Below are 27,320 nucleotides of genomic sequence, written 5' to 3' on the forward strand. Positions count from 1 at the left end.
ATTCTTTTTGTTTTTACAAATAGTTTAGTATCTCTTTTGATACCAACAAAAATCTTACTATTTTGTGATCATTTTTAACTTCTTAATTTTAGTATTTCTGACATTCTACTTGACAACTGCCACCTCTCCAATCTCAATAGGTTCACAAGCATATTCTCTTAATCTTTGATTTTTTTTCTTTAACTCTTAAAACCATCTGAGTTCATAGATTATTACTGCCTTTACAGTTTGTGAAATGGCTTTGGTGACTCTGATACTGAATTCTTCTTCACAACAACCCTGTAAGTGAAGTAAGGACCATTACTAGCCCTACATTATCTGTGAGGAAATGGGTTCAGGGATGGGCTAAGGCCACCCAGTGGAAAGAAAGGTTCCACAAGTGGGCCTGAAGGGTAAGTTGATACCAGAACAGCATTTAACCTCGATTTCAATTCTTCCGTATACATTCTCACCTTCTGCTCAGTTACTTAGCACAATATTTATACCCTACGTTTAAGATTGCTAATTGCTAATAATTTCAAAGGAAGTACTGCATTCATGGTAGAAGATGAAATTGGAAAACATCATTAGAAACCAAATCTTGTGCCAGTGCAGATCTTCAAGGCTACTAACCATATTCTCAGTTTTCATTTTATGAAATAATACAGCTCTATGTTTTTATTAGTAAGCCATACCTCAGAAGTGCCTTGGAACCATTAATTTGGTATTCCTTATTACTCTCTTTTATTATAAAATGATCAAGTTGAGATCAGAGAATTGGCATAAGTTATCTCACGAAAAAGCCCAGATAAGTTCAAAACTCAAGTCTGTCCACATCCTTTTCTACAAGAGTAGTCTACAGAGAACTAGTATCTTTTGTTGAATTTTGCAATGGGCAGAGCTTTATATGGTGTTTGCCAAAAAAGCAAATTGGATCATCTGGTTCTGTGACACATAAGTATTGGATTTCAAGAGAGTCAATTTTAAAGAATTAAGAGATCTGGTGAATAGAGAGTAACAGGAAGAACTATTAAAATCTCAATACAGAGGAAGGGCTGAGATCCTGAGAGACACCATAATTATGGCCTAATAGCTCAAATTCCATAAAATGACCAATGTGAGAAACATGTAACATCTGATGTGCTTTCATAGGGGAGTGCTAAAATATATGATGTATTAAAAATACCTTAAAATGGAAAAGATGGCAGGAAACCAAATAAGAGCAAATCTTAACTGAAGCACTGATGGGAGGAAAAAAAGTACTTGTCCGTATCATAATTTTTTCCCATTACGTGAATTAAAAAAGTAACATAACATATGAAAGACTCATGACCTTAGAGATTAAAAAAGATGTTTAGTAAGTCAATAGTCTCATAAAACTAGAACTTTACTAGTATAGAGTGCTAACGTTTGTATTCTTTCTGGTAAGTATTTGAGGTAAGAATACATATTCTTTTTATCATAAAATCTTTTTAAAAGACTCAAATATTTTCAAGGATGAATTCAAAAGAAAGAAAAAATAAACATTGAAGAACTAAAGTAACTACAATAAGAATTACACTCTGCCAACATTTTACTAGATAATGGTCTAGGGTTTAAAATAACAAAAGGGGGAAGTACAACTCAAAGTATTAACTAACATTTCTAATGACTTCAGGCTCTCAGTAAACCAAGGGAATAGATTTTTAATGGCCATATTGAGACAACAGGCTAATCCTTACATCCCTGACAGTAAAGGATTTTGAAATGAGCTGCCAACCTAGATCCGGGCCCTTGAAAGGCCAGAAAAGCAACTTCCCATCAGAAATAGAAAAGAATAAGGAAGCCTGCCTGGTTTGGCAAGAAAGCTTATTGAAAAAATTCAGAGATCTTCCTGTTATTTCAACTTAAAAATTAAAATAAAAATAATGGGAAAGTTTAAAATAATGGGATTATTTTTAATATTCTTCTAATATTAAATACATAATAGATCGATAAATAGAATTTTAGATGTAACTTAAGAAAACATTAGTAAACTAGGATACAGATTTGAGAACCTTCCAGAAATGTACTAAAGTAAATTTAAAGTGGACAGTTTGAAAGAAAAGTTAAGAGACAGGAGAGGCAAGTCTGATGCATTTAACTGGCATTCCAAATGAGAGAAAAGAAAGGAAAAGGGACAGTATTAAAGTAATAATGACCTAGCACTCTCTAGAATTGCTGAAATATAGGAATCGACAGATTGAGCACAGTGAGTCCTGGTTCAGACAAATATAATAAAATCCACAATTACACGTATCTTGCTGAGTAAACGATCTTAAAATCAGCTAGAGAAAATGTTAAGACGTATGGGGTTGGAAAAGCTGCAGAAGAAATATTTCTCTGATGTGTTCTACTGTAACAATGATTTAATATTACTCCACATTGTCCACAGAAACAAAGAAATGGTACAGTGACCTGCACCTATCATCTAATGTAGAGGATTAGGCTCAAAGAAACTTATTAAACCCTCTTTAAGCATTTAAAAAAACAAACCTTGACAACCATAAGGTGTTAAATGATAGGAAAAGTGATTATATGTGTGTTAAGCTATTCTGTTAAGCTCTGGGAGGAGGAGATTTTAAATAATAAAAATTACAGATCCTTGAAATTGTCACTAAGCAAGAAGGCACGTGTATCTGCCACAAGTCCTCATGGAAACACAGGTTTAGGAGGCTGAGGCCATTTTCCTTGGGCCGGCATATTTACGCTAAGGTTCTTCTGCCCATCTCCCAAATATCTTGGTATGACTTTGTGGTAAACATTAAAGCAGTTTAAGAACCATACTTCAAAAATTTCATATTATGGAAAACTAGAGGCAGGAAAAATGGTACTAAGGTTTCCAAAATATTCCACCAAAAAGACAGAACATAAAGTGCTAGATGGTCTATGTATGCGCAGAGCATTTCTTATGCAACATGAAGACTTTCTTGGTACGGCATTACAGCTGCGCTTCAGATAGAAGACACAAGACTTGTGGGAATCAACCGAGAGAATACTTTATAGTGGATATTCCTAAATGTAAAAAAACAGTAATATTCACACATATTTATTATAAATAATAAATATATATGCTATTTGGAAAATTATTTGTTATAATTTGATTAACTATACTTATTTATAGATTCCTCTTATTTTTACATAGTCAAAGGATAAATCATTTGATTTCTATAGTGACTTTAAATTTAGTTAAGCATTGAAGCCCATTTTAGTGGGCTTTTTTTTTTTTTTCCTTCCAAGAGGAACACTATCTGGTGATTTTCTAATGCAATTAAAGTAATATCCAAAAAAATAAAATAATATAAAATCCAGACTCCCAATGATCTACAAGACCATTCATAATTTAATCCTTCCCTACCTAAAACTTCATCTGTTACTGCTGTCCTCCCAGTCAGACACGTTCCTTAAATGTGCTAAACTTATTCCAAACTCAAGGGTCTAAGTTCTGCCCACAACACTCTTGGCAGAAACACCCCAGGGGTATTTCCATGGTTAGTTCATTCTTGTCATTCAGGTATAAGAAGAGGCCTTCCTTGAACCCTAATCTAAGGAAATCTCCCAATTACCCTTATCACATTATACTGCCATACTATTTTCCTAGCACTTATCATTCTTTGAAATGTTGAGAACATGGACTGAGGGTCCACAACTGTGGCAGACCCTCTGCTAGGTGCTGGGAATACAATGGCAAAGATGGATGCATGGAGTTGAGAAAAAATTAAAATAATCATACAGTAAGACAAGTTTGATAAAGGACAGAGAGGCACAGAAACATCAGTAAGGGTTCAAGGTCCTAAACTTACATAAGGAATTATATAGTAAAGACACAGAGTCTGTGAACAATGCTGTTAGGAACTACAATTTGAAATGAGAATAATTTTAAGGTACATTTAAATAAAATGTTAGTACAAATTTATTTTTGCAAAATAAAATAATATTAAAATATTCTCATTCTTTAAAAAAAATAGAAACTAAAAACTCTCCCTCCCCCAAACAAACAAAATAACAAACCAAAACAATGGTCAACATATTTGTGATGAAGATCACAAGTGCTACATGTATTACAGTCTCCAAAACAAAGTCTTATGCGCACACCTATCCTGAAACAGCGACCTAATTCAATTTTACTGAGATGTTCAGTGCGTAATAGCTCTGGTTATAGTTTCCAGCTGTTGATATTTGTAGTCTGGAACTCCTGCATTTATCTCTACTTGATAGCTCTTTTCTGAGAAAAAACTTCAAAATAAACTTCATGGAGGAGGGAGAAACCAGGGGGACTACTCAAAGTTTCTTGGAGAAAAGGACATTTGGAAATTGTGTGTTGTGGATATAAACAGGAATCCACCAAGAGCTGGATGGTCATGAGATTTATTGTATTTCATTTTTAAAGCTTTAATAGCATGCATTGATCTACCAGGCAGAGTGCTCACAGAATTATACAAGATGGTGTATAAAAGTTATGAGTTGCACATATACTTTTAAGTAAATTTTGATATTATCTTGTTTGGCTCCATCTCTTAAAAATAAAATGTTCAAGGAGGGCTATTTAGGGCTTTAGTCAGTTGGGTTTAGATCAATCAGGGCTTTATAATCTATGTTTATATAGATAACAATTATGGTATTAGGAGCTTTAAGACTACAAAGTAACTCAAGATACGGAAGGTTTTTAAAATTTTATGATCTACTATTATGATGATTCTATTTAACTTAAATATTTTCTGGCTTTTTGAATACCTACTGTCTGTTAGTAACTATGCTGAGATACAAAGAGTAAGGCTGGGCAAGACAGTCTTTGTCATTTTATCTCTATGCCACCTTTTCAGGTTGCCAAGGGCACCTTCAGCCAATATGTAAGGAAGAAAATATTTGCTGGCTGTTGGGAAGGATAAACCAACCGCTCCTTCCTGCTGCATCAGCATCTCTTTTCCCTTCACACCACGCAGAGTTCCCAGGCACTTTGAGCAGGAGGGAGAAATCACATTTTCCCATGTAAAGCCATGACAAAGTTTAAGGAGGATTATTATCAAATCAGACAATTCAAGAAGGTTTAGGTTACTCCAGGCATTAATCTATAAACTATAAGAATTAGACTAACTTACATAATTTTGCTTAGGCAAAAATTTGCTTGACATCCTCACAAATTAAGACACAAGTGATGGTTTTCAGAGTGAAGGGTAAAAATAAAGGAAATGCTTTCCTTCCACATTCTTGTTTATGATTTCAGGTGCAATTCTGAAAAACTCTCATGTTTGATTAATCACAAGTCAAAATATGCAAGGGCTCCTATGAAGATCTGGGTGATACTTCACTTCAAAAAATAAAAATGTAAGTAATCAAAAGACAGATGGAATAGTCACTATCTCTCAGAATTAAGGCCAATTACATACGCTTCAGGGACTTTAATATCAACACAAAGTCATTCTTCCACATAGTCAATGTTACTAATTCTGTGAAGCACAGAAGTGACAGGTTTTAAGAACGTGTCAAATTCAAATTCAGCCTGCTAAGCAAACACAGAAACAACAATTAAAAAAAAAATCCTATGTGTGGGGAAAAAGGCCTAAAGGTAGTATATATAATTTGGTACATGTATATCAAAATACTTAAACAAATAAATATTCTGTGACTATTCCTCTCAATAAATTTTGAAAGATAAATTACCCAAGGAAATCAAACACAGATAATCATAGGACCAAATAAAAGTATTTTGTATAAAAACTAAATTATTTATTTTTCAAGTGTAGTTTTCAAGTCTATTCAAACTGTATCTTTAAATATTATAAACAAGAAAAATATACTAACTTGAAGAATAAAGGCTTACTGGCATTTTCAGGAAATCATAAGATAAACTTTCCACACCATCCCCCAACCCCGCCCTAAGTACTGATCACCATGTAAAACAGCAGCAGTGATTTTAACGTGTAATCTGCACATGGCAGACGTCAGTACAGGTTATTTTAGTACTCAGCACTTCATTTCCTCAGATTATAAAATAAGCCCAGATGTAGCAAAAATGGTTGCTAAAAGAAAAGAAAAAAAAAGTGATTAACAATGAACTTAGCATAAGTGTAAGGGGTCAGAGCATTGAAGAGAAGAAAAGCAGCTGACTAAGGAAGTAAAGCACGGTTCTGTACTCAGCTCTGTCTATAAGTGACATTGGACAAGCCAAGGAATCTCCTCCAACTTAGTTTACTATAGTGGTTTTGCTCTATAGCTAAGAATGGTTCAGTTTAGAGAGACATTTACACGAGAGTTGGAATGTGGAAGAGAAATAGTGGATAATAGACTCTGGAAGTCATGCTGGTTTTTGTTTTTTTGTTTTTTTTAAAATTGAAGTACAGTTACAATGTGTCAATTTCTGGCATACAGCACAATGTCCCAGTCATGCCATCCTGTTTTAAACAGCAGTGAAATTACCACATAGAGGGGCTGGCAGATTCCAGCTTGTCCTCATTCTTCCCTGCTCTGTGACCAGCTCCTTATCCAGACCGCTGGCCCTGCTGACCAACAGCAACTGCAGGTTCAACTCCAGAAGCAAGAGAACAGCCTCCCATGGACTTCTCTAACAGCCTCTGTGCCTGGTCCCACTGCTGCTGGAACCTGGCTTCCCAGGTTCCCTGGGGTGCTACTATTTGTACTGTTTCTTTTAACCCAGGTCACCTAGCTTCATCCACAATTGGGTGCCATCTTATTACTAAAATAAATCCCTTATGTTACAATGATTATAGTGGTTGTGCTGCCCTGACTGAACCCTGATGTATTTCCTCAGCTGAAAAATTAAGATTATGGAAGCAAAAGATCCTCTAGCTTTAAAATCTGATGATTCTTTACGCTTAACTTCCTTGCTTCCTTCTCCCCAACTCACACACATAAACACATTATGATCAAAGACAAAATGTGAGTAATGTATCAGGAGGAATAAATGAAAATCATTATAAAAGTTGCCATTTAATATTAATTAGGGGAGGGAGCAAATTATTCTTCACTGTGTATCTTTTGAGTTCTACCTGTAATATCTACTGAAAAGCAAAAACATAATAATGTTAAGGTTCTGTTTATATTTCTGTTAAGATTAACTGTCAGAACTGAGCAACATCAGATCTAAAATTTCTTGTCTTCATTTGAATCAGTATCTCTCAGAAACACTCACGTTCAGTCACTTGATTTGTTAGCCCTACTTAATCATCTAATCATTTAATCTTTCATTAATTCATTCAAATCTTTACTAAGTCCCTGTTATGTGCCAAGTATGTTATCATCTGGGTGTTCAGAAGTGAATAAAACAAGCCATGTTTTAATGCTCCTACTCTTTGGATCTACTGCTTTCTTAGTTCAAAATGCCCCCATCCCTCTCCCGCCACGCATCCTTTGTGGAAACACGTTCAGAAGCCATATACTCCGTGAAGCCTTCCCTGAAAACCTACCCATAGAGTTAATCATTCATTTTTTTCTTTAAATTCTTTATTTGTACCTATGTTGATTTTACATTAATTTACTGTTTTGTTTCTGTGTTTATGTCACATCTGTTAGACCGAGATGTCCTATGTTCATGCAATGTGTTAATCCCAGCTTTGCTGTGGCTCTTCCATAATCCTAAATATCCTTTATTTATGTCTATCAGAGTACTTTCCACATTGTACTCTAATAGCTAATTAACTAATCTGTCTTTTTGACTGGATGCTGAGCTCTGTAAGGGATAGGGACATATTAGAAGCTATTTTATTTTATTTCTTTAGTGTATATACTGGATGCTCGAAAGTCTGTTAACTTTTGACAAGGGTGCCAAGATCATTCAATGGGGAAAGAACAATCTTTTCAACAAATGGTTCTAGGACAACTGGATATCCAACATGCAAAGGAATGAAATTGGACTTTTAACATACACCATATACAGAAACAAACAAAAAATTTCAAAATAAATCAACAACCTAACTAGAAGCATTAAACCCATAAAGATCTCTGAATAATATAGGTATACATCTTCATGACCATGGATTTGGCAATGGGTTGTTAGATATGACACCATCAGCATGGGCAAAAAAAGAAAAAAAAGTAGGCCAATTAGACTTTATCAAAGTTAAACACCTGTGCATCAAAGATCATAATCAAGAAAGTGAAAAGATCATTTGTAAATCATATACCTGATAAGGGTACAGTAGCCATAATAAATAAGGAACCCCTACAAATCAGCAACAAAAAGACAAACAATTCAATTTAAAAATGAGCAAAAGACTTGAACATATATTTTTCCAAAGAAGATATTCAAAGGCCAAGAAGCACATGAAGAGGTACATGACATCATTAAACATTATGGAAATCAAAATGGCACCCAGAAGGATGGCTAAAGTAAAGGGAAAAAAAAGGAAAATAAGCGTTGGTGAGAATGAAGAGAAAATGGAACCCTTGAACATTGCTGGTGAGAAAGTAAAATGGTTTATCTACTGTGGAAACAGTTTAGCAGCTCCTTAAAAATTTAAATGTAAAATTACCATAGGATACTGCAATTCTACTCTTAGGTTATCTATCCCAAATACCTGAAAACAGGTACTCAAACATTAATGCCACAGCAACATTATTCACAATAGCCAAAAGGTACGAACAGTCCAAATGTTCATCAATGAATGAATGGATAAACAAACTGCGATATTTCTTATAGAGTGAAATATTACCCAGCAATACAAAAGAATGAAGTATGGACACAAGCTACCATGTGGATAAACCTCCAAAACATTAAGTTAAATGAATGAGCCAGACATAAAACGTCATAGAGTATATGATTCTATTTATACAAAATATCTGTAATAGATAAATCTATGGAGACAGAAAGCAGATTGGCAGTTTCCAGGGACTGTGGGGAGAGAGAAGGATGCGGAAAAACTGCTTAATGGACAAAGGGTTTTACTTCAAGGTGAAGAAAATGTTTTGGAACTATATAGAGGTGGTGGTTGCACAGTATTTTGAATGTACAAAATGCACTGAATTGTTCACTTTAAGTTGTTAATTATATGTATGTGAAATTCAACTCAATTATTAAACCACACATATGCACACAAATTTTTTGTTAAATGAATTAAGTATTGAATAGCAGAAACAGCTCAGTTGAGGCTGGATGGTCATAAAGTTTCCTAGGAAAATAAGGCTCATCTTTCTGGTTGATGATAGCATCTGTGGTTTTTAAGAAATGATGACCTTGAAGTTTTGTAAGACAGTAGTTTCTAAATCTGAAAACTAAGCAAAGAGAAGGAATGAGGGGATGGACCCTGGCTGATACCACGTGATGTTTAGAGATCAGGATCTGTGGTGTGGACCCAGCTCCTCCCTTCAGAACCAAAACACTCAATGCCTCCAGCTGCCAGGAGTGTTGCAAGCAGATGGCTCCATAACTACATCCCTCCCCTGAAATGTACCTGGCCAGCTGTGGGAGATTTATCACCCAAATTTAGAGCCCTCCTTAGGTGCATAGGCAATCACTTGACAATGAAGGGCTGTAATAATACATTTCATATCATGAAAGTGCCTTGTGCTAGGGATAAATAAATGGACAAAATAGTGATGATCTGTCTTCAGGACCCAAAGAGTATAGATAATTAATATTAAATATGCTAAGTGATATGGTAAGAGCATACAGAAAGGGACCCTAACCTGCTTGATGTCTAGTCTAAGACTTAATGAATGACAGGCAAGTGAAGGGTGGGTTTGGAGGGTTCCAGGCGAAGAGAAGATCACACGCAAAGGCTAGTAACTACTGACAAATCCTACTTTCAGGAAGCTGAAAGCAGCTCGTTATGACTATAGCATAACAAAGTTAGAAAGGAATGTGGGTACCTAAAGGAGAAGAACCTCATAAGAAAAGACAAAAAAAAAAATCTGACCTTGAGGATAATGAATTTCAAGGGAAAATATGAATGTATCCTTAGCCTGAGGAGGAATCTTTCATCAAAGAGGAAGATTTAAAAAAAATAAAAATTCTGACACAACTTTAAATTTATAATAATTGCAGTGTAACAGGACCTATCAGGACTAGCAGGTTTCCAAGCAAAATCATGAGCTACAATTACAAAATACATTTTACGATTGCCATGAATTGCAGAAGCAACATCCAAACACTTAGGTTGGGCAGACTAAAGACTGTATCATCAACTGTTCCTATGGCAATGAAATAGTAAAAAGTTTCTCAACCACTTCCTACCTGCTGGCCATATTCCACTCCAGGGCTGGATTTTGAGAATTTCTTTCACTTTCTGTTAGCACCCCTCCTGTGCCACTTTCCTTCTCTGGTTTTAGTTGATCCCACTGCGCAGTACCAATGTTGATGGACTGCAGGTCTATTTGGTATTGTCTATCTTCAATTTCTGACCCAGGGTCTCGAAGAATTCCTAAGTTCAAGGCTCTCCTGTAAAGGCAGTGAGAAAAAAAAAAAAGTAAACAGATAAAATAAGTTTTCTGTGTTTATCTTGTTCCCTAACATAATATCATTATCGTTCTTTCCTTTGGATTACTGGGTTAATCAAACCTATTAGGCAGGTATTAGAAAGTTACCACATATTATGACTTGAAAATACATCCAAAACTGATCACTTACAGTATCTACCCTATAACGATTTCTTACATTATTCTCAGCATTGTGTTATTTTTCTAAGCACTTTCACATAATATGATGTCAATCCTTGAGATTTGTGAGGTTCTATTATTATTTCAGTTTCTACTGAAGAGAAAATAACGCAGAGAGATTGAAAGACTTAGCCAAAGTTACTGAGCTAGTAAATCCAGGTTTTTCCAACTCAAAACACCCTGTCTTCTTTCCAATGCTAAACACCTACTTTCCCTTCCTCAGCACTCTGATGTCTTGTTAGGAAAGATGGTGAAGCCTTGCTAATTTATTTAACTCCCCTACCCCACGCCTTTGGTTCTTTATATAACCCACTGACACAGAGACTAAACTGTTGAGAAGACTACATTGCTTACTGATGTAGAAACACAATTAAGGATTACTGGCCCATAGAGAGTTGGAACTTTGATCTTACTGGACCCAAGCTTAAGTAAAAGAATAAAATTATCAGCAGCTTAAAGCTAAACTAAAAGAAGTAAATGGTTAAATTTTTCATGAAGGTTCTAGAGTGAAAAATAGCAAGGCAGTATCGTGACTGGGAAGAAGGCTAATTGGAAGCCAGTTGAGCCTAGGCTTGTGTGAGTTGGGAACTTTTTAGTTATGTTGGCTCACAAATTTTTTAAAGTGAGTTATCAAAAGGAGAGTACCACTTGGCCTCTGTGAAAGTTTCAATCAACACAAAAAAATAAAATTATATAGGGGATAAAATAGCTTTACTAGCACAGACACAACTGTAGATGTCAGAAAAAATACAGTTAAGTTAGCTACATCAAGAGAACACTAATAAAACTGATTAGTGGAGGAAGAAGGGAGGGAAGCACGGGTCCTAGTATGAAAATTATAGAGAAACAGTAAGAATGTGATCAAGACTATGCCTGGATCAAGACTAAGTAAACAGTGTGGGTCAGACCATGCCCAGGGACTGGTCAAACACTGATGGAAGGTGGATGACAACTGAGACTCAAGATGGCAGGAGTCTGGGCCAGATTCTCAGGCATGGAGATAGCATGCATTGGGCCAGGCAAGGTGAGGGCTGAGGCTAACAAATTCAAGTGAAGAGAGGAAAAAGGAGAGGCCTGGAACAGAGTGAGCAGGCAGCTCAGGAAGGGAGATATCACTGGGCATTACAATCAGGGAACAGGAAAACAAACAGGCATTGGTCAGAAGTCATAGTGGGAGCCAGAAAACAGAGAGATGGATTCTCATTATACCCAAGGTAAGGGCTGAACCTAGTCTCCTTTTTCATTTTTCTAATTTAGAAACATTACAATCTAGGAATGGGCATGCAAGAAAAGGTGCCCTAAAGTTTTATATAAACCCAAGAATTACCTTAAGAATAGGGCCCAGAAAATGGGCTGTGAACATTTGCCTTAATGAAGGGAAAGAAAAAAAGGAGTGAATGAGGGTGCAGGTGGGAAGGAGTAACATTCTGAATATCCCTATTTTGGTAGAACGCTCTCCTTTCATTTGAATACTCAAATAATTCTGTTAATTCTAAAGGCTCAGCTCAAACTTCACTTTCTAAGAAGCCCTTCCTGACCACCATTTCTTCAAACTCCCTTACTCTCAAATCTCAGCTCTTAGGGTCTTTCTATACTTACAAATATAAGAACATCACAGTGACTTGTCAGTCTTTCTCAATATGACATAAATTTCTTGAAGACAGAATCTATGTCTTCTATTAAACAATCAGTAAGTGCTGTTTCAATTCACTGATTTGAACTAATATAAATATTTAAAAATCTCAAGTGAGGAATCAATCTATAGCAATAAGAACACAGAGTCTCCAGACAGGAAACTTCTGCTGCAGGACCACATAATCTCTGAAAGACAGCAAGTATTTTTGGCATTTGGTGGCCCAGCTTATTTCCCTAGATTATTGTTCCCCATATAATAGTTACACTTACTTATTTTAAACTAACCAATGCTTTCTACATTTTAAATAAATTCCCTAAACCCATTTTAAAAAAGAGGACTAAAGCAACTTAATAATCCCTTTGAAGGACAGAAAAAGTCTAAAATAGACCTAATTGGAGTCCCAGGGAGATAGTACAGTGAGTTCTCATTCATGGAGGAACTACTTGAAGAGACAATGTTATTCTACAACTGCTGAAAAATGCCAAACCTTAGATCCAAGCAGCCCAAAGAATCCCAAGAAGTAATATAAGGAAGAAACTGGTAAATATATGACTACACCTAAACAAACATTATCTTCAAAATATTAAATAATGCCAAAATTATGAGAAGAAAATAAGCTAAAAATAAGACACTGGACAATGACAGTATATAAACTAGGGGACCAGGTAATTTTAGGTAAAGTTTTCTAAAGTCCTTGTATTTGGGGAGGGGGGAAATGAAGACAAAGACACTAACTTCAGACTTTTTAAGTACATATGTGAAAACAGCTAGAGTAACAACTAAAATAATAGACATGGAACATGTAACTCTCAAGTAAGTGAAGTAAAAATTAGAATGCAAGCGCAAAAATCAGAGAAACTTAGACAAATAGCTCATAATAAGAACAAATCCAAAGATAACTTCAATCAGAATAAATGTAACTGATTTAACTGTCCAATTAAAAGAGAAAACTGTCAGATTGGTTTTAACAAATCATAGTTTTATTGTTTTTTTTAGGAAATATACCAAAAACTTCAGTGCACAGGAAGATTGAGACAACAAATAGAAAAAATATGCATATATTAGGCCAAAAGAAAGTTGGAGTAATTATATTGATATTTGACAACATAGACTTTAAGGAAAAAAATTATTTAAAATAGTTACTATCTGAATGTAAAAGATCAATTTGCCTGGAAATTAAGGCAATTCTAAATTTATTTGTAATAATATAATTTAAATATATATATATATATATATATATATATATATATATATATATATATATATATATATATAAACCAGACATACCCACAAGAAGAAATTGACAAATATATCACCTGTAGTGGAAAATTTTAACCTACCTCCCTTAGTAATGAATTGGCTAAGCATATTAAAAAAAAAAAAAGTAAAATAGAGAAAATTTAAAAAACATAAATACATTTGCTGAAACAGACATTTATAGAACACAGTATCCAACAACTAGAGAATACATATTTTTCTCAAGCATACAGGAATATTTACAGAAACCAGTCACCCAAAAGGCAATAAAGCTACTAGCCTCAACACATTTCAGTAGGTTATTATCTGATGGACTATATATTCTCTGAGTATAATAAAAGTAAGATATTTTATTAAAAAAAGAGAGCCTGCAAAATTGCCTGTATTTGTTTAAAAACACACATCTATGTAGTCACTCACTGATCAAAACAATAATAAAAATTTAGAAATACTTAAAAACAAAATGTGCATTAAAAGTTGTGGAATGCAGTTAAAGTGGTACTTAAAGGGAAATTTATTGTCTAAAATGTTTGTTTTAGCAAAAAAAAGAAAGTCTCAAAGTTAATGAGCTGAACATTAAAAGGCAGAGTAAACTTTAAAAGAGGGAGGGGGAGGAAATAAGAGCAGAAATTATTGAAATAAAAAAGCCAGAGAAGATCAACAAAGCCAAAAATAAACAAACCTCTAGCAATTCAAGGACAAAAAAGAGATAAAGATAGGAGGCCAATAAACTACATTTGCAATAAAAACGGAAACATAACTATGACACTGTGGAGATTAAACAGATATTACGAGGATATTAGGAAGATTTATAGGAACAAAGATTGTAACAATTTATTGTGGAAAAAAATCTCTCCTACTTAATCACTGCCCTAGAAGACATGTCTTATCCTTTTCACCATGGGACAAATATAAAAGTTGTCCTCTCATTTCTTCTACCAAATACAACAGTATGTCTATCATACTCTTTTTCTATATAAAAACAGCTATTTAATATAATAGCTGGTGAAAAGTAACCACTTCCCTACTTCTCACCTCAGTCAAGACTGCCAAAAGGGTATCCTTCTATCTGAACAGCACTGTCTCCAATGAGAAAATTTGCATTCATTCATTCATTCAAAGGCTATTCAGTGGGCAAGACATGCTAGGTCCTGAGGACACTGAGTCCTGCCCTCACGCAGAGAGAGGACTTATAAAACAGTCAACATTATACAAGGTTAGGTACAGAATGCAATTGGAAGCACACAGGAGGGACTGCTGACCCAGATCTGGGGAGCCCAGGAAAGTGGAGGCAGTGTTTAAGGGACTTCAAAAAAGCTCAATCTCATTTAGCACAATGAAGAAAGTAGTGAGGCAGAGGAAACAAGAGGTTTAAAGGCCCAAAGTTGTGAGACAGCAGCCCATCCAGAAACCCTGAAGAGGCTCTGAATGGTTGGAGTGGAGAGAGGCATGGAAGGAAGCAAAGCCATAAAGCTAGTGAGGCTTCAAGCCAAAGACAAGCCTTTCTTCCCAAAGTGTCAGTGGCCTGTACTAGGCCCATCTCTGGGGGTTTTACCCTTTTACAGGTGTGGCCCACAGGTCAGGCCTGCCTAGCAAATTGGCATCTTCTCTTCTGCCAAGAAGGTTATAGAAATTATGGAGTAACAGTCAAGAGAGGAGAAAGAACTGGGCTTCTATCTTAATTATAAAAATTAAATGAGATAATATATAGAGAGCCTAGCACAAAACTTTCCACATTGTAAAAACCTCAGTAAGTGTTAGAAAATAAAAATCATTCACTTTGATTCACTCCTCAGCCTTTGTATAAAATGCTAAATAGACGTGAAATAACTGAAAAATTGAGAGGAAGACTCACCCAGATAAAGCACATATTAGGATTCGGAAAAAAACAGAAGCCTGACCAGAGAGCACCACTGACCCTCAATTTAATCAAACTCAATGAATTCTGCCCAAATTTTCTAATTTAATGTTTCATCAATCTAAAAATATTTTGACAGCACGCTCATTAGTATGTAATAAATTCCTTACTTTCTAAGGGAAGAAACAACCTATTGTATAAAATTTAGGCCTTTAATAAAAAACACAGTTCCATCTTTAAGAAATCATTTTCTTCAACAATTTTTTCACCTTCTGAGAGATCAAATTACAAAACTCTGCCGTTTCCCAAGTGTAAAATTTAAATTACTATTAATAAACATAGGCCATCTGGCTTTTTAGTTTAGGTTAATATAAAGATTAAATATATTTTAAAGAATTAGCTAATATTTACAAACTATACGTTTGGTTTGATTTTGCTCTGATAAAAATAAATACAGGATAAGTATTTTCAAACTTAGATAATAAAATCTAATTTTTCTTTCTTATTACATGATCAATATGACTTATTTTTAATTCTTTATAGTCAGAAAACATACAGTGGTGCATTGATTTATGTCATTTTCCAAAAAGTACTTGATTTTTTCCTCAACCTGAAATATTCACTAATCTTTATCCTTTAAAGTATAAGATATGCTCATTTTGTTTTATGCATACTTAAAACCAATTCCTCTTATTACAATATAGAATATTCAAAGTACTTTGCTTTGTTTCTCAATACTAAATTAAGAAAACGTACTAAAAATGTTTTCATTCAAATACCATACATTAACTTTTATTAGGTAGTATTAGAACAAGGTGTCTTGCAAAAGATATATTTCACATCTCTTGGTATACTAGATATTTTTTAAAGGTATAAATACATAAACAGCTACAGAATTGAAAATTACTTTTTTTCAAAGGCTGGAAATCATCATACAACTTTTAAAATGCTGTTTTCCATAAATAAGAACTTTATAACTAAAAGTAGTCTGTTAAGTGTGAAAAACAATCTGACTGCAAAGCCAAAAATTAAAGTATATCTTATTCAAGAAAGCTTTGATTAAGTGCATCACATTTTCACGGCACAAAAAAAAAAAAACTGCAAAATTATTAAAGAATTTTAATAGAATGATACTTTACTAAATCATAACAAAAAGCACTTTTAAGGCTTCAGTGAATGTCTAAATTAACAATATTAGCCTTAAAAAATACAATTATGATATCTCAATAAGGAAAGCTTCATACTATTTCTTAACTAAATGTTTCCTAGAAATGTTTGATATCATAAATAGGAAACAAATTTTCTTGTCTCAAATTCACATACTTCTAAAAGCTCTATGAACTTCACTCTCCCTCCTTATTACAGTCTTTAAAACCTTTTAGCAATTCAAATCAGAAAAGGGAGTGAGTCAAGATGCCCATAACTTCCTTACTCTTAACACAAAAAGCTGCTTTATTAGCTAAAATGTAGGAGTTATAATTGTAATTGCTTTGCCCTTCCGAAACTCATCTCCATACCATTTGAACTGTTCAGCAGGTGGTGTAGGAGGATAAACTGAAGTCTGCAATAGCTGGTCAATAATATAATCATAAGGAACCAAAGAAGACTTTAAGTATATAACAGGAAACACAGCTTTAATGTTTTCCTTTTTAAATTGATTTAGTCTGGGTCAGGCCTTTTGTATGTTTACATAAGGAACAGCTCATGTTGAACCACTTACTGCTCGCTGCTGAATAGGCATATCTCAGGACCTCACTGTAAAGAAGTAAAATTCATTACTTACAGCTCAATTGAGATCTACAAAATGTTAAACAAGCCAAAAAATAGGAATGTAAAAAGAAGTAAAATTTATATTCTTGATTAAATTAAATGTCTACATTTTTATTGCTGAGTCTCCATAAGTGACAGTAATTTTGAGAGTGTATAGGTAGGGGTATAGACGGTTGACCATCATGCTAAGACCAACTGCTGACTTCCGTAACTAATGACTTAGGGCAAAGGGTCTCATCTTTAGAGTGCAGAAGAATCACCCAGAGCTTATTAAAAATGTTAGGTTCCCAAACCACAAAAATTCTGATTCAGCAGGTCTGAATGCCTTTTCCTCTTTTTTTTTTTTTTTAAATCTAAGCTACTATCCTTATTGATTCTAAAAACCACATTCTGATACTTTGAGCATCGTATCTTTTTGACTTGGAACATCATTATCTCTGCTATGTGAACTGAGGAGAGCAAGAACGAGGACCAGTAAATCTAAGGCTACTTCACTTATAAAACAGAGAAATACTTGTCCTTCCTCTTTCACTGAACTACTTAGAGGAAGCACCTCTTCTCTTCAAGGCCAAGATCTCTGTTAATTCACTTCACCCTTGAAGGCTGGGTCAGTGTCTGTCTTCTCACCAGCTTCTACTTAGCCACAGAGCTTGACACAAGGTAGGCTTTTAATATATGAAAGTTGAATAAATAACAAATATTTTTCTTCATTCTCTTCATTTCCCTTGGAGACTATACTCAATCATTTTTTCTCCTGAAACTTAACCATTCAGGCAAAAAGTACCATTCAAATTATTCTCCTCGTGAAAGAGAAAGACTCCCTAAGACCCAGTACACCCACACTAGGTGACACCCTGCCACATTCCCTTTTGAACGGAAGTGTATTTCTCTCTCAGTATTTCTATTTCCTACTTATTTTCTCCTCTAATCAAGAACAATCAGATGTCATCCCTATCCCTCCTTTGAAATTTTCCTGGAAAAATTTTCCCTACCCTTAACTCATTTTCTAATTACCAGATCCAACGGACGATTTTCAGTCATTAACTCACCTAACCTTTCTGGGCACTTGACAATTCAAAGTGGCAGTACAGCATGCTGGTCAAGAGCACACACTGCACATTTAGCCTGCCTGGGTCCATAATTCTAGCTCTGCCACCTACCACTGGGTATCTTCGGGCCAGTTAAAGGCTCAGCGCTTCATTTAATTCATCTGAAAAGTGGAGTCAATGAAGGGAGTCAAATGAGTTAATACATGCAAAGGAATATCTGACTGGAAGTAAATAATTACATATTAAAGCTATTTATCACAATTGTGCTTATTCTTGAAATTTCCTCCATGAGCTTGAATGGCTTCAAACTCCCCCAACTGTCCCTCTTTAATCTCCTTTACTAGATTTTTTCTCTGTTTTCCCCTTCAATCCTTCAATATTAGTGATCTCCAGGCTTTTATCTTCAGTTTAATGTTATGCTTTCTATGCATCCAGGAGCACAACTGATTCACAAATGTCAGTATATGTATTTTTCAGTTATCTCTCTAATGAAGGAGACAGGTTTCTCAGGATCTCCTTTTATTTTCTGGCCCAGTCCATTCAATGATGAATGGCACACATCTGTAAGACTACTGGCTGCCATTAGGGCTCCATGGCCAAGGAGAGTGCAGTGTAACGCTGTATTAAAAGCAAGAATTTTAATGTCACAATCATATTCAAATTCTAGTCTACTGCTGACAGGCTATACATATATCCTTGGAGAAGTCAACTACTCAGTGAGTATAAAATTTCTCTGTAAGGAGATAACAGTACGGAGGTTTTGTTTGGGAAGAAGTACATAATTTTAACATGCCTACTATCTTATAATGACACCCTGGTTATTGTTATTGCTACAGTGCATGAAAAAAAAGCTGGATGGCCTGCTTTCGGACTCAATCCATCAGTCTCACTTACTCTGTACTATAAAATCCAAAAGTATACTGAAGATACAGACACTTCAATTTAAGCAAACAGGTCGTAATATAATTCCTTGAGTTCAAAATACAATTATGATATCTCATAAGAAAGATTAAGTAAGAAACAGAAGATTAAGTAAGAAAATGGTTTCTCTACAGTTCCAGTCCAAGGGATAAATTAATCATGTATTTCACATTCTCAAAAGAAGGGAGTTATAAAAGTAAAGAAGCAAAAAGAGTAATCTGGTTATTAAATCATTTTCTGAGATATCATATCTTTCAGAAACTAAAATTAATTTTTAAAATAAACTTTATAATAAACAACAATTTCACATTAACAATGGTTTTATAATGGGGTAATAATAAAATTCAACTTTTTCAGTTATACAACTTTTAAATGACTTATGTGTACAAATCCACAAATACAAAGTAATAGTGACATGACAGCCATATTTGCCAATTATTTTCCTTTGATGGCTAAGTTATAGGCAACTTCATTAGAATATAAAATATCTCTTGCTGCTTGAAGATTCTCAAAATGTTCTTAGTGGTTAAGTAAATAAGAAACTAGGTTTTCAGAATCTATCTTCAGGAAAAGGTGCGCTTTGAAGTTTTTGTCTTCAACAGTCACAAACTTGTGCTGTTAAGTAGTCATTTGCTCAATAATGTTATAAACAAGGTATATTTGTAAAGTGATTTAAGAAGTTGTAAGGTATACAATGTATGGGCAATGTGAAAAGTATACAAAAGTATACACCAAACAATTGTCATCCCATTAAAAACATGGTCTACAAAAATGCACTGACTGAACATGTACTGCACTGAAAAAGGTGTTCATGTGATCAGAGAACCTACATGTGCTCTCAGAGAAATTAATGAGATCCACTACAATATAGAGAAATGGAAATGCTACTTCAATTTTGTAAAAAAATCTAATTATGATGTTGATCTTCAACAAAATTGATTATTCATTCATCAGAAAGGTTTTGAGCACTTGGAAAGTGGTACATATTAGGAGTTACATGAATTACCTAAGAATAAATCAAGCCAAAACAAACCTATTTCCTTTTTTAGTTGTATTGCCATAATAAATGAGAAACTAAGCATCAATATTATGGAACTTGATGTTATGAAGATGTGTAACTGATAAGATACTTTTTTAATGTAATAAAAAATATGGGCTTGATGAAAGCACAGTAAAATGGATTTAGAGCTGATCCAAATAATATCTATTTGGAGTCAGGTCTCTAATAACATGCCAGAGGATTTGGCTCAATTCAATTATTTTTATCATTCATTAATTTTAATTAATTCATACAAATCTGTCTTATCAAATTTTCATATCACAAAGTTGGGAAGTACAGCTAATATACTGAATGCAAGAATCAGGATTATGTAATATGTCAAAATATTGGAACAGAGTCAAAACTAATAAGATGAAATTTAACAGGAATAAATGCAAAACCCATACATAGATTCAAGCAGTCAACTCTATAAGTACAAGATGTGAAAGAGATGGTTTGACAACACTTCACAAAAAAAAGGCCAACAACAACAAAAAGCCTAGAGTTAGTTAGGCTGGCTTATAGGAAAGAAAAGAAATATCAAAAGCATTGTCAAATGTCATTCTAGCCTTTTAATTTTTAAATAGACTAACATACACTATGCACATACTATAAAGTTTCACAGGATTAGGCGATCTCTTATTTATTACACTAGTAAAATAGCACAATTCTTAAATACTATTCTGTCATTAATATTTAAACATTAAAATTTTAGAATGAGTGCATTTTTCTGCATAGCTTCAATTCAAATAGTAATGTATAATAATTCATTGACAACATGGGATCAGAAAGTTTTTTTCAGTATGTTATAATAATATATTACAGGTGTATTTACATAAAATCCTCATAGATTTCTAAAACATGTAAGTACTTGGCATAAAAGTTAACTTTTTATATTAGAGTCCAGAATGGTCTTACTTAGCAGTGAAGTTTACTGCAATTCCCACATAGGTAACTTTGAAAGGTTAACTGTGTATTTAGTAAACCCTGTATTCTTCAAGTTTGTTTAGATTTCTAAAGATGATAGTAAAACAGATCAAATTTATGATGTGTCCTTATTAAAAGATAGTCAGACCTCCTTTTTGCTTCTAATGTTTCTGCAACAAATCTCTGGCAACACTCTTGATTTAGATTCTTCTATAAAATCGACCATGGCTGCAAGTCAACTCCTATTATATAAATCATGAACCACCCAGACTTTATCCAACTGTGTTAGCACACTTTTTCATTCAGAGATTTTCAAATCTTTATTCAATTTTTTTCATTTCATTTACTCAAAACAATTGGTTTTGGTACTTAACAGCGTCCTCATTTACTTATTTATAATCCTATTTCAAAATCCTATTTGAACATTTCTATGAAATTCTCACGTGTAATAGTCCCTCTTTCTCTACTCATCAGTCATTACTCATCATCTCCTACTCCTAACATCATTATTACATGGAAGATTTCCTTCCAAAAATCATCATTTAAATCAAGATTCAGGATTGCCCTCTACTCAAAATCTCAGCTAAAGATTCTCAGGAATAATAACACTATTTAGATAGGCTGGTGAGTAAATGATGTTTTAAGAGACCATTTAATTACACAGAGAGAGAAATGTTCATAGGTATTGTTAAATAGGAAAGGTAGATTCTTCTTAATTGTTTAAGTACCTTCTATAGTAAGAAAAAATCCTATAAGCTTATAAAAGTGCTTATGTAAAGCAAAGTGTAGCTGAATTAGTTGGACTACATGTTAAACTTCTAATTCTAAATTGCACGGGAAATCTTTAATAAAAATTTAAACAAAGACATTGCCCTTTATTTCTTACCAGATTCATTTTTATTAATATGCCTCTAATTCTATCTTTAAACTTTTTTCTTCTTAATTATGTTCTTTTATTACACATTATTCCAATTCTCTTACCAAACTATAAATTGTCTTATAATACAGAAAACATAAATATACATGATAGTAATAATATTAATAATATCACTTTAAAATTTGTATACAGGTAAGTAGTTTGCAAAGAGATTTTCAATGTCGTCTCAGGTAAGTGACCAAGCACAGAGTCTTGACAGGTAGACTCCATTTTATAGATGCTGATGGTTTAGGTAAGGAGACTAGGTTAGAGCTGAGTCTAAATTGGAAACCACACCTTGTGACTGCAAATTCAGTTCTCTCCTTACCTCTTTTCTATACTTCATATGAAAACTGGTTTTCAAAATAAAATGTAAAATTACACTTTATTAAAATGTATATATGATATAGTTGGGTAAAAAACTGAGAGATGTCAAATTAAACTTAAGACAGTATTTCTAAGACTACAGACTAGGGTAGATATAAAGAAATTTAGGGGTAGGGGGTGGAAGAGAAAACTTCAGATTTGGTATATAACAAAGCAACTCCTTTAAAAAATGTTTCCACATTATTTTATATAGTTTATAACATATTGAGTTGCTTCAAACCCACAAATGTTACAAAATTGGTCACAGAAAAAAAGGAACCAGAGGTCAAGATCCTCAAATTTACAACAATAAGTATTAAGCAACTCTGTTTATTAATAAAGGAAAATAGTAGTTTTTAAAAATGCAGCAATAGTTCAGGAAATCTCTTAATAAGTGATGCTAAAATATAAATATCCCAACATGTAAAATAATCACAGTAAAGATGATTTAAGGAAAGGTACCAATCAAGAATCTTCCAGTCAGCAGTAAAGTACATAGTCTCACATTTGATTAAAAATCTGGTATCTTTTCCCTGTTGTAGAGTAGGGTAGTGCCATTCTACCACCGTACACTAGAGGGGACACATCTATATATCTGATCATCATATGAGGACATCACAGCATTGCCTCCAGGTGTAGAGAGTGATATTTTTCCCTACGGGTCTTCCATTCACTTCCAGTGCTAAAACAATCCTGTCTGTAGTGTCTAATACAATGGTATTAATGCCAAGTGTTTGCCAGAATGTAGAGCAATGGCAACTCTGACACTCAGCCAATGGGAATGTAAGTCTGATATAATCACTTTGGAAGACAATTTGGTGATATCCAGCAGCAATGAAGCTATGTATAATCTATGAATTAATTCTACTCCTAGCTACACGACCTAGAGGCTTGCTGTCCAATACAGCAGAGATTAGCTGCATGCGTCTACTGAAAATGAAGTTAATTAAAGGTCAATACAATTTAAAAAATTCCCATTCCTCAGTCATAGTAGTCACAGTTTAGGTCCTCAACAGCCATGTTTATCTACTGGCTACCATATTGGGATAAGGCAGATATAGAACATTTCTATCACTGAAGGAAGTTCTTTGTAAGGCACTGCTGCAGAGAAACTATTATATATGTGTACAAGCAGAATGCTGAAGAATATTCATTTTAACATTATATGTGATAGAGAAAATTTTAAACATTAATGTCCATTATTAGAAGGAAAGACAAACAAGCTGGCATATTCATGCAATGGACTACTAAATAGCAGTAAAAAAAAATCTATGAATGAGATTATGAACATCCAAGTGATGAGTATGACATGAATAAGATAGAGTTAAGGAGCAAGCTGCAGAACAGAGGTAGGTGGTGGGTATAGAACACGTTTTCTCATTCTTTATATTATTCTGAAGTAGCTGTTTCAATAAAAAGGCCAAGAAGAATTATAATGTAGCGGAGTTAAGAGCTCAAGCTAGCTGTGTGATCTCCGGCAACCTTGAGCTTTGTTTTTCTCTGCTGCAAAATGTGAATAATAGTAATAAGTGCCCATGGCTGCAGTGAAAATTAAAGGAATAAAATATGTGAAATTAGTCTGTAAATATAAAATGCTGTGAAGTGTCAGCTAGTATTATATAGGGCTTAAAAATACAAACTGAAAATTATCTGGGGATTTTAAACCTCTTGGGTAGGTAGGATAAGGTGGGATATGTTTTTATGTGGTACATAAAAAAATTATCATGTCTTAGTTTGCCAGTGATTCTTATTTAATTTTGCATAAGCAAGGACTAGAGGTGGAATCCTTTCCCCAGATTAATCAATACAGTGCAGCCAGATTAAGTAATCATTTTTAAAATATCAGCAATAATTATGACAGCTAATACAGATAAGTATTCAGTAAATATTTCTGAATGCTTACTATATGCCAGTCAAATTCTAAATGCTTAGCAAGCATTAATTTATATAATCCTCATAACTACCCTGTAAGATAGGTAGTATTATTCCTGCATTACAGAAAGGAAATCAACACATTTCAGCATCATATGTTGTCCAAGGACATTTGGCTAGTGAGTGGAAAAGCTGAGACCTGAATCCAGACCGTGTGGTACCAGAAACTGTACTCTTTAAGCACCTATTATGTCCTTGATACTGTGTTTAATCCTCTAAAATAGTACAAACCTGATCAAAAACACTCAGGACCTCCCCCATCAGCCAGGCACTGAAGCACAAATCTTTAACCAGGAATTCAAAGCTTCCACAATCTGACCTCAATTATGTTTCCCCACCTCTCTCTCATTACGCCCCTAAAACCAATCCTCTGCTCAGGTCTCTAAATTGTACCTGCTTCTCTTCTTTGACTCCTTATTTCCCTCCTCCTGACATATCTGCTACAATTCAAAGTATCCTTCAATGGTCTCACCTAGTTCTAACTCTTCCATGGAGATTCCCTCTGGATATCATAGCATCAAAAGTCTTCTCTATGAGAAAATCTCCCTAATGTACCATCTATAATCAAAATGTGATTAATTACACAGATACAAATTAGGAGACTATGTGATTTTAAAACAGCAATGCTGCAACAAGGAAATTCTAAGGACATCCCTGTCAGTAATAAATGTACACACTGTCAAGACATGTGCTAGCAGTTTCCTAAGGTTTGGGATTAGAATTTTCTTCTTTTGATTGTATAAACATACCACAACTTCTTTATCCAGTCATCTGTCAATGGACATTTAGGTTGCTTCTATGTCTTCGCTATTGTATATAGTGCTACTATGAACACTGGGGTGCATGTAACTTAAAATTTTTCCTTATAGAAATTTAATCTCATGAGATAAGGTTCTAGAAAGATCTCCATTAAATTTAGGGTTGAACACTATCCAGATTTACAGATATAATTTAAAATATTATATATTACTAAGATTCCACTTACAGTATTTTATCCATTGATTCAGTAATTAATGAGTGAAAATAAACCACTACCTATTTCACTCAGGAACACTATCATGCCTATCCTAAGATGTACATTTTTTTCTTCAGGAAAATAACATAAAAATATTTTCTCCTGTCTTATTCTCAAAGTATAGAGATATTTGTATTTACATTGAGCATCAATGTCTTAACATGGCAAGAAATGTATAACTATGGCGATAACAAATATGATAAGCTTATTCTTAATAGCATAACAAGAGTTGATTAGGAATCCTGCCATAATAACATACAGTATTGACTTTACAGCAAAATATGAACTATCTGACCAAAATACTTCAGTTATACTGTTTAAGAACATATTATATATAAGCTTTAATTGATTCCAGAGAATAATATTCTTTTATAATCTTAAAACCTGATAAATAAATATTACTATATAGTATAATCTCTAAATATATTACCCTTAGACATTTTCTAAGCTATAATTAAAACAGAAAAGAAAATGAGATCGTTCATATGTGGAATCCAAAAAAAACAGAAACAAAAACAAACAAACAAAGCATAAAAACAAAACAGAAACAGACTCTTAGACATAGAATACAAACTTGTGGTTGCCAAGGGGGCAGAGGGTGGGAAGGGATAGACGGGATTTCAAAATTGTAGAATAGACAAACAAGATTATACTGTATAGCACAGGGAAATATACACAAGATCTTACTGTAGCTCACAGAGAAAAAAATGTGACAATGAATATATATATGTTCATGTATAACCGAAAAATTGTGCTCTACACTGGAATTTGACACACGTTGTAAAATGATTATAAATCAATAAAAAATGTTAAAACAGAAAAGAAAAAGGGAGAATTAAGGCAACATATAAACAATTTAATAATGTACATTTGGCAGTTTTTATAACAAGAATAATAATTATAAAAAATTTAACCTTTAGTATTTGTGGTTCTATACCATGACATTCAAAGAAAATAAGTTTATAGTAGAAAAGAAAATGTTGAACAATAGCAAAGACAAATATATAAAACATGAAAGTACAGTTATACAAAATAGGGACTCAAGACCACAGTAAAATCTCAGAGAACAATTACGTAGTTGTTAGATTTTGGTTACAAAATAAATACAAAAACAAAAAGTTTAATATCACTCAAAGGGAATACAAAAGAAACTGACTTAAAATTTAAAAAAATTTAAGTTTACCTATGAATTCTTCAAATCCAAAATTTTAGTTCTGAAAGACATGGTCAGAAGTAGGGGAACAGCTAGGAAATATTTTACCAATAAAACTAAAATATAAAAGTGGTGGGGAAAAAAGGGATGTTTTTCACACCTTAGCACATGTGTTGAGGTACAAGCATTCAAAATAAAATTTATGAACTGAGAAATAATGAGGTCGAACAGCTGTTAAAGAGATGCTACAAAAATGATTCCCAACTTAGCTGGTGATGAATTTTAAATATCTTTTCTTTCTGTGAACACCGTGAAATATTCCTTAAATACGTAACTCTTTATATATAACTTTAAAGAGAGAATAATGTGCTTTCTGCTTTAGGGCACCAAAAAAGAAGAAACAGGACATACCTTCACTAAAAGTGGCTGCTTCCAAATAGAGGAGATATTATCATACCTAATTCTAAGCATCTTTTCTATCAACAATTTATTTAACAATTATCTACTACAGTTATTAATCATACTGATTTTATTTTATTGTATATACTTCCTTCCCTAAATATTCACATAATCTGCCATTCATATTGTGTGTGCATTAATAAAATCACACCTTATATTAAAATAGAAATCTCATTCAACATCAATATGTTTTTGAATTAAACATGTTGTATATCTGTATCTTAACATAATGCAAAAAAATACAAAAGAATGTGCAGAAGATTATTGTACCTTTTCTTAAAGGCCAATGGAATAATTATTTACAAATTACTGGTGAAAAGTCTTAGTTACTTCATTTTTTTTTTTTTTTACTTTTTACACTATATTCTTAAATTTAACCATGATTATTTTGATCTTAAATATTAACATCATATG

The 27,320-nt window shown here is 33.6% G+C and overlaps 1 protein-coding gene across 8 annotated transcripts in view; it reads right to left on the reverse strand.

Moving 5' to 3' along the window:
* Window positions 1–27,320, reverse strand: part of VPS13B (vacuolar protein sorting 13 homolog B) — a 627,764-nt gene that overhangs the window by 246,928 nt on the left and 353,516 nt on the right. For all 8 annotated transcript variants that reach the window (XM_032468222.1, XM_032468224.1, XM_032468221.1 and 5 more), the window contains one exon: window positions 10,187–10,390. In XM_032468222.1, coding sequence (XP_032324113.1) covers window positions 10,187–10,390 — 204 coding nt within the window. The remainder of the gene's footprint in view (window positions 1–10,186; window positions 10,391–27,320) is intronic.

The sequence above is a fragment of the Camelus ferus genome, chromosome 25 (genome assembly GCF_009834535.1).
Source record: "Camelus ferus isolate YT-003-E chromosome 25, BCGSAC_Cfer_1.0, whole genome shotgun sequence".
Lineage (NCBI taxonomy): Eukaryota > Metazoa > Chordata > Mammalia > Artiodactyla > Camelidae > Camelus > Camelus ferus.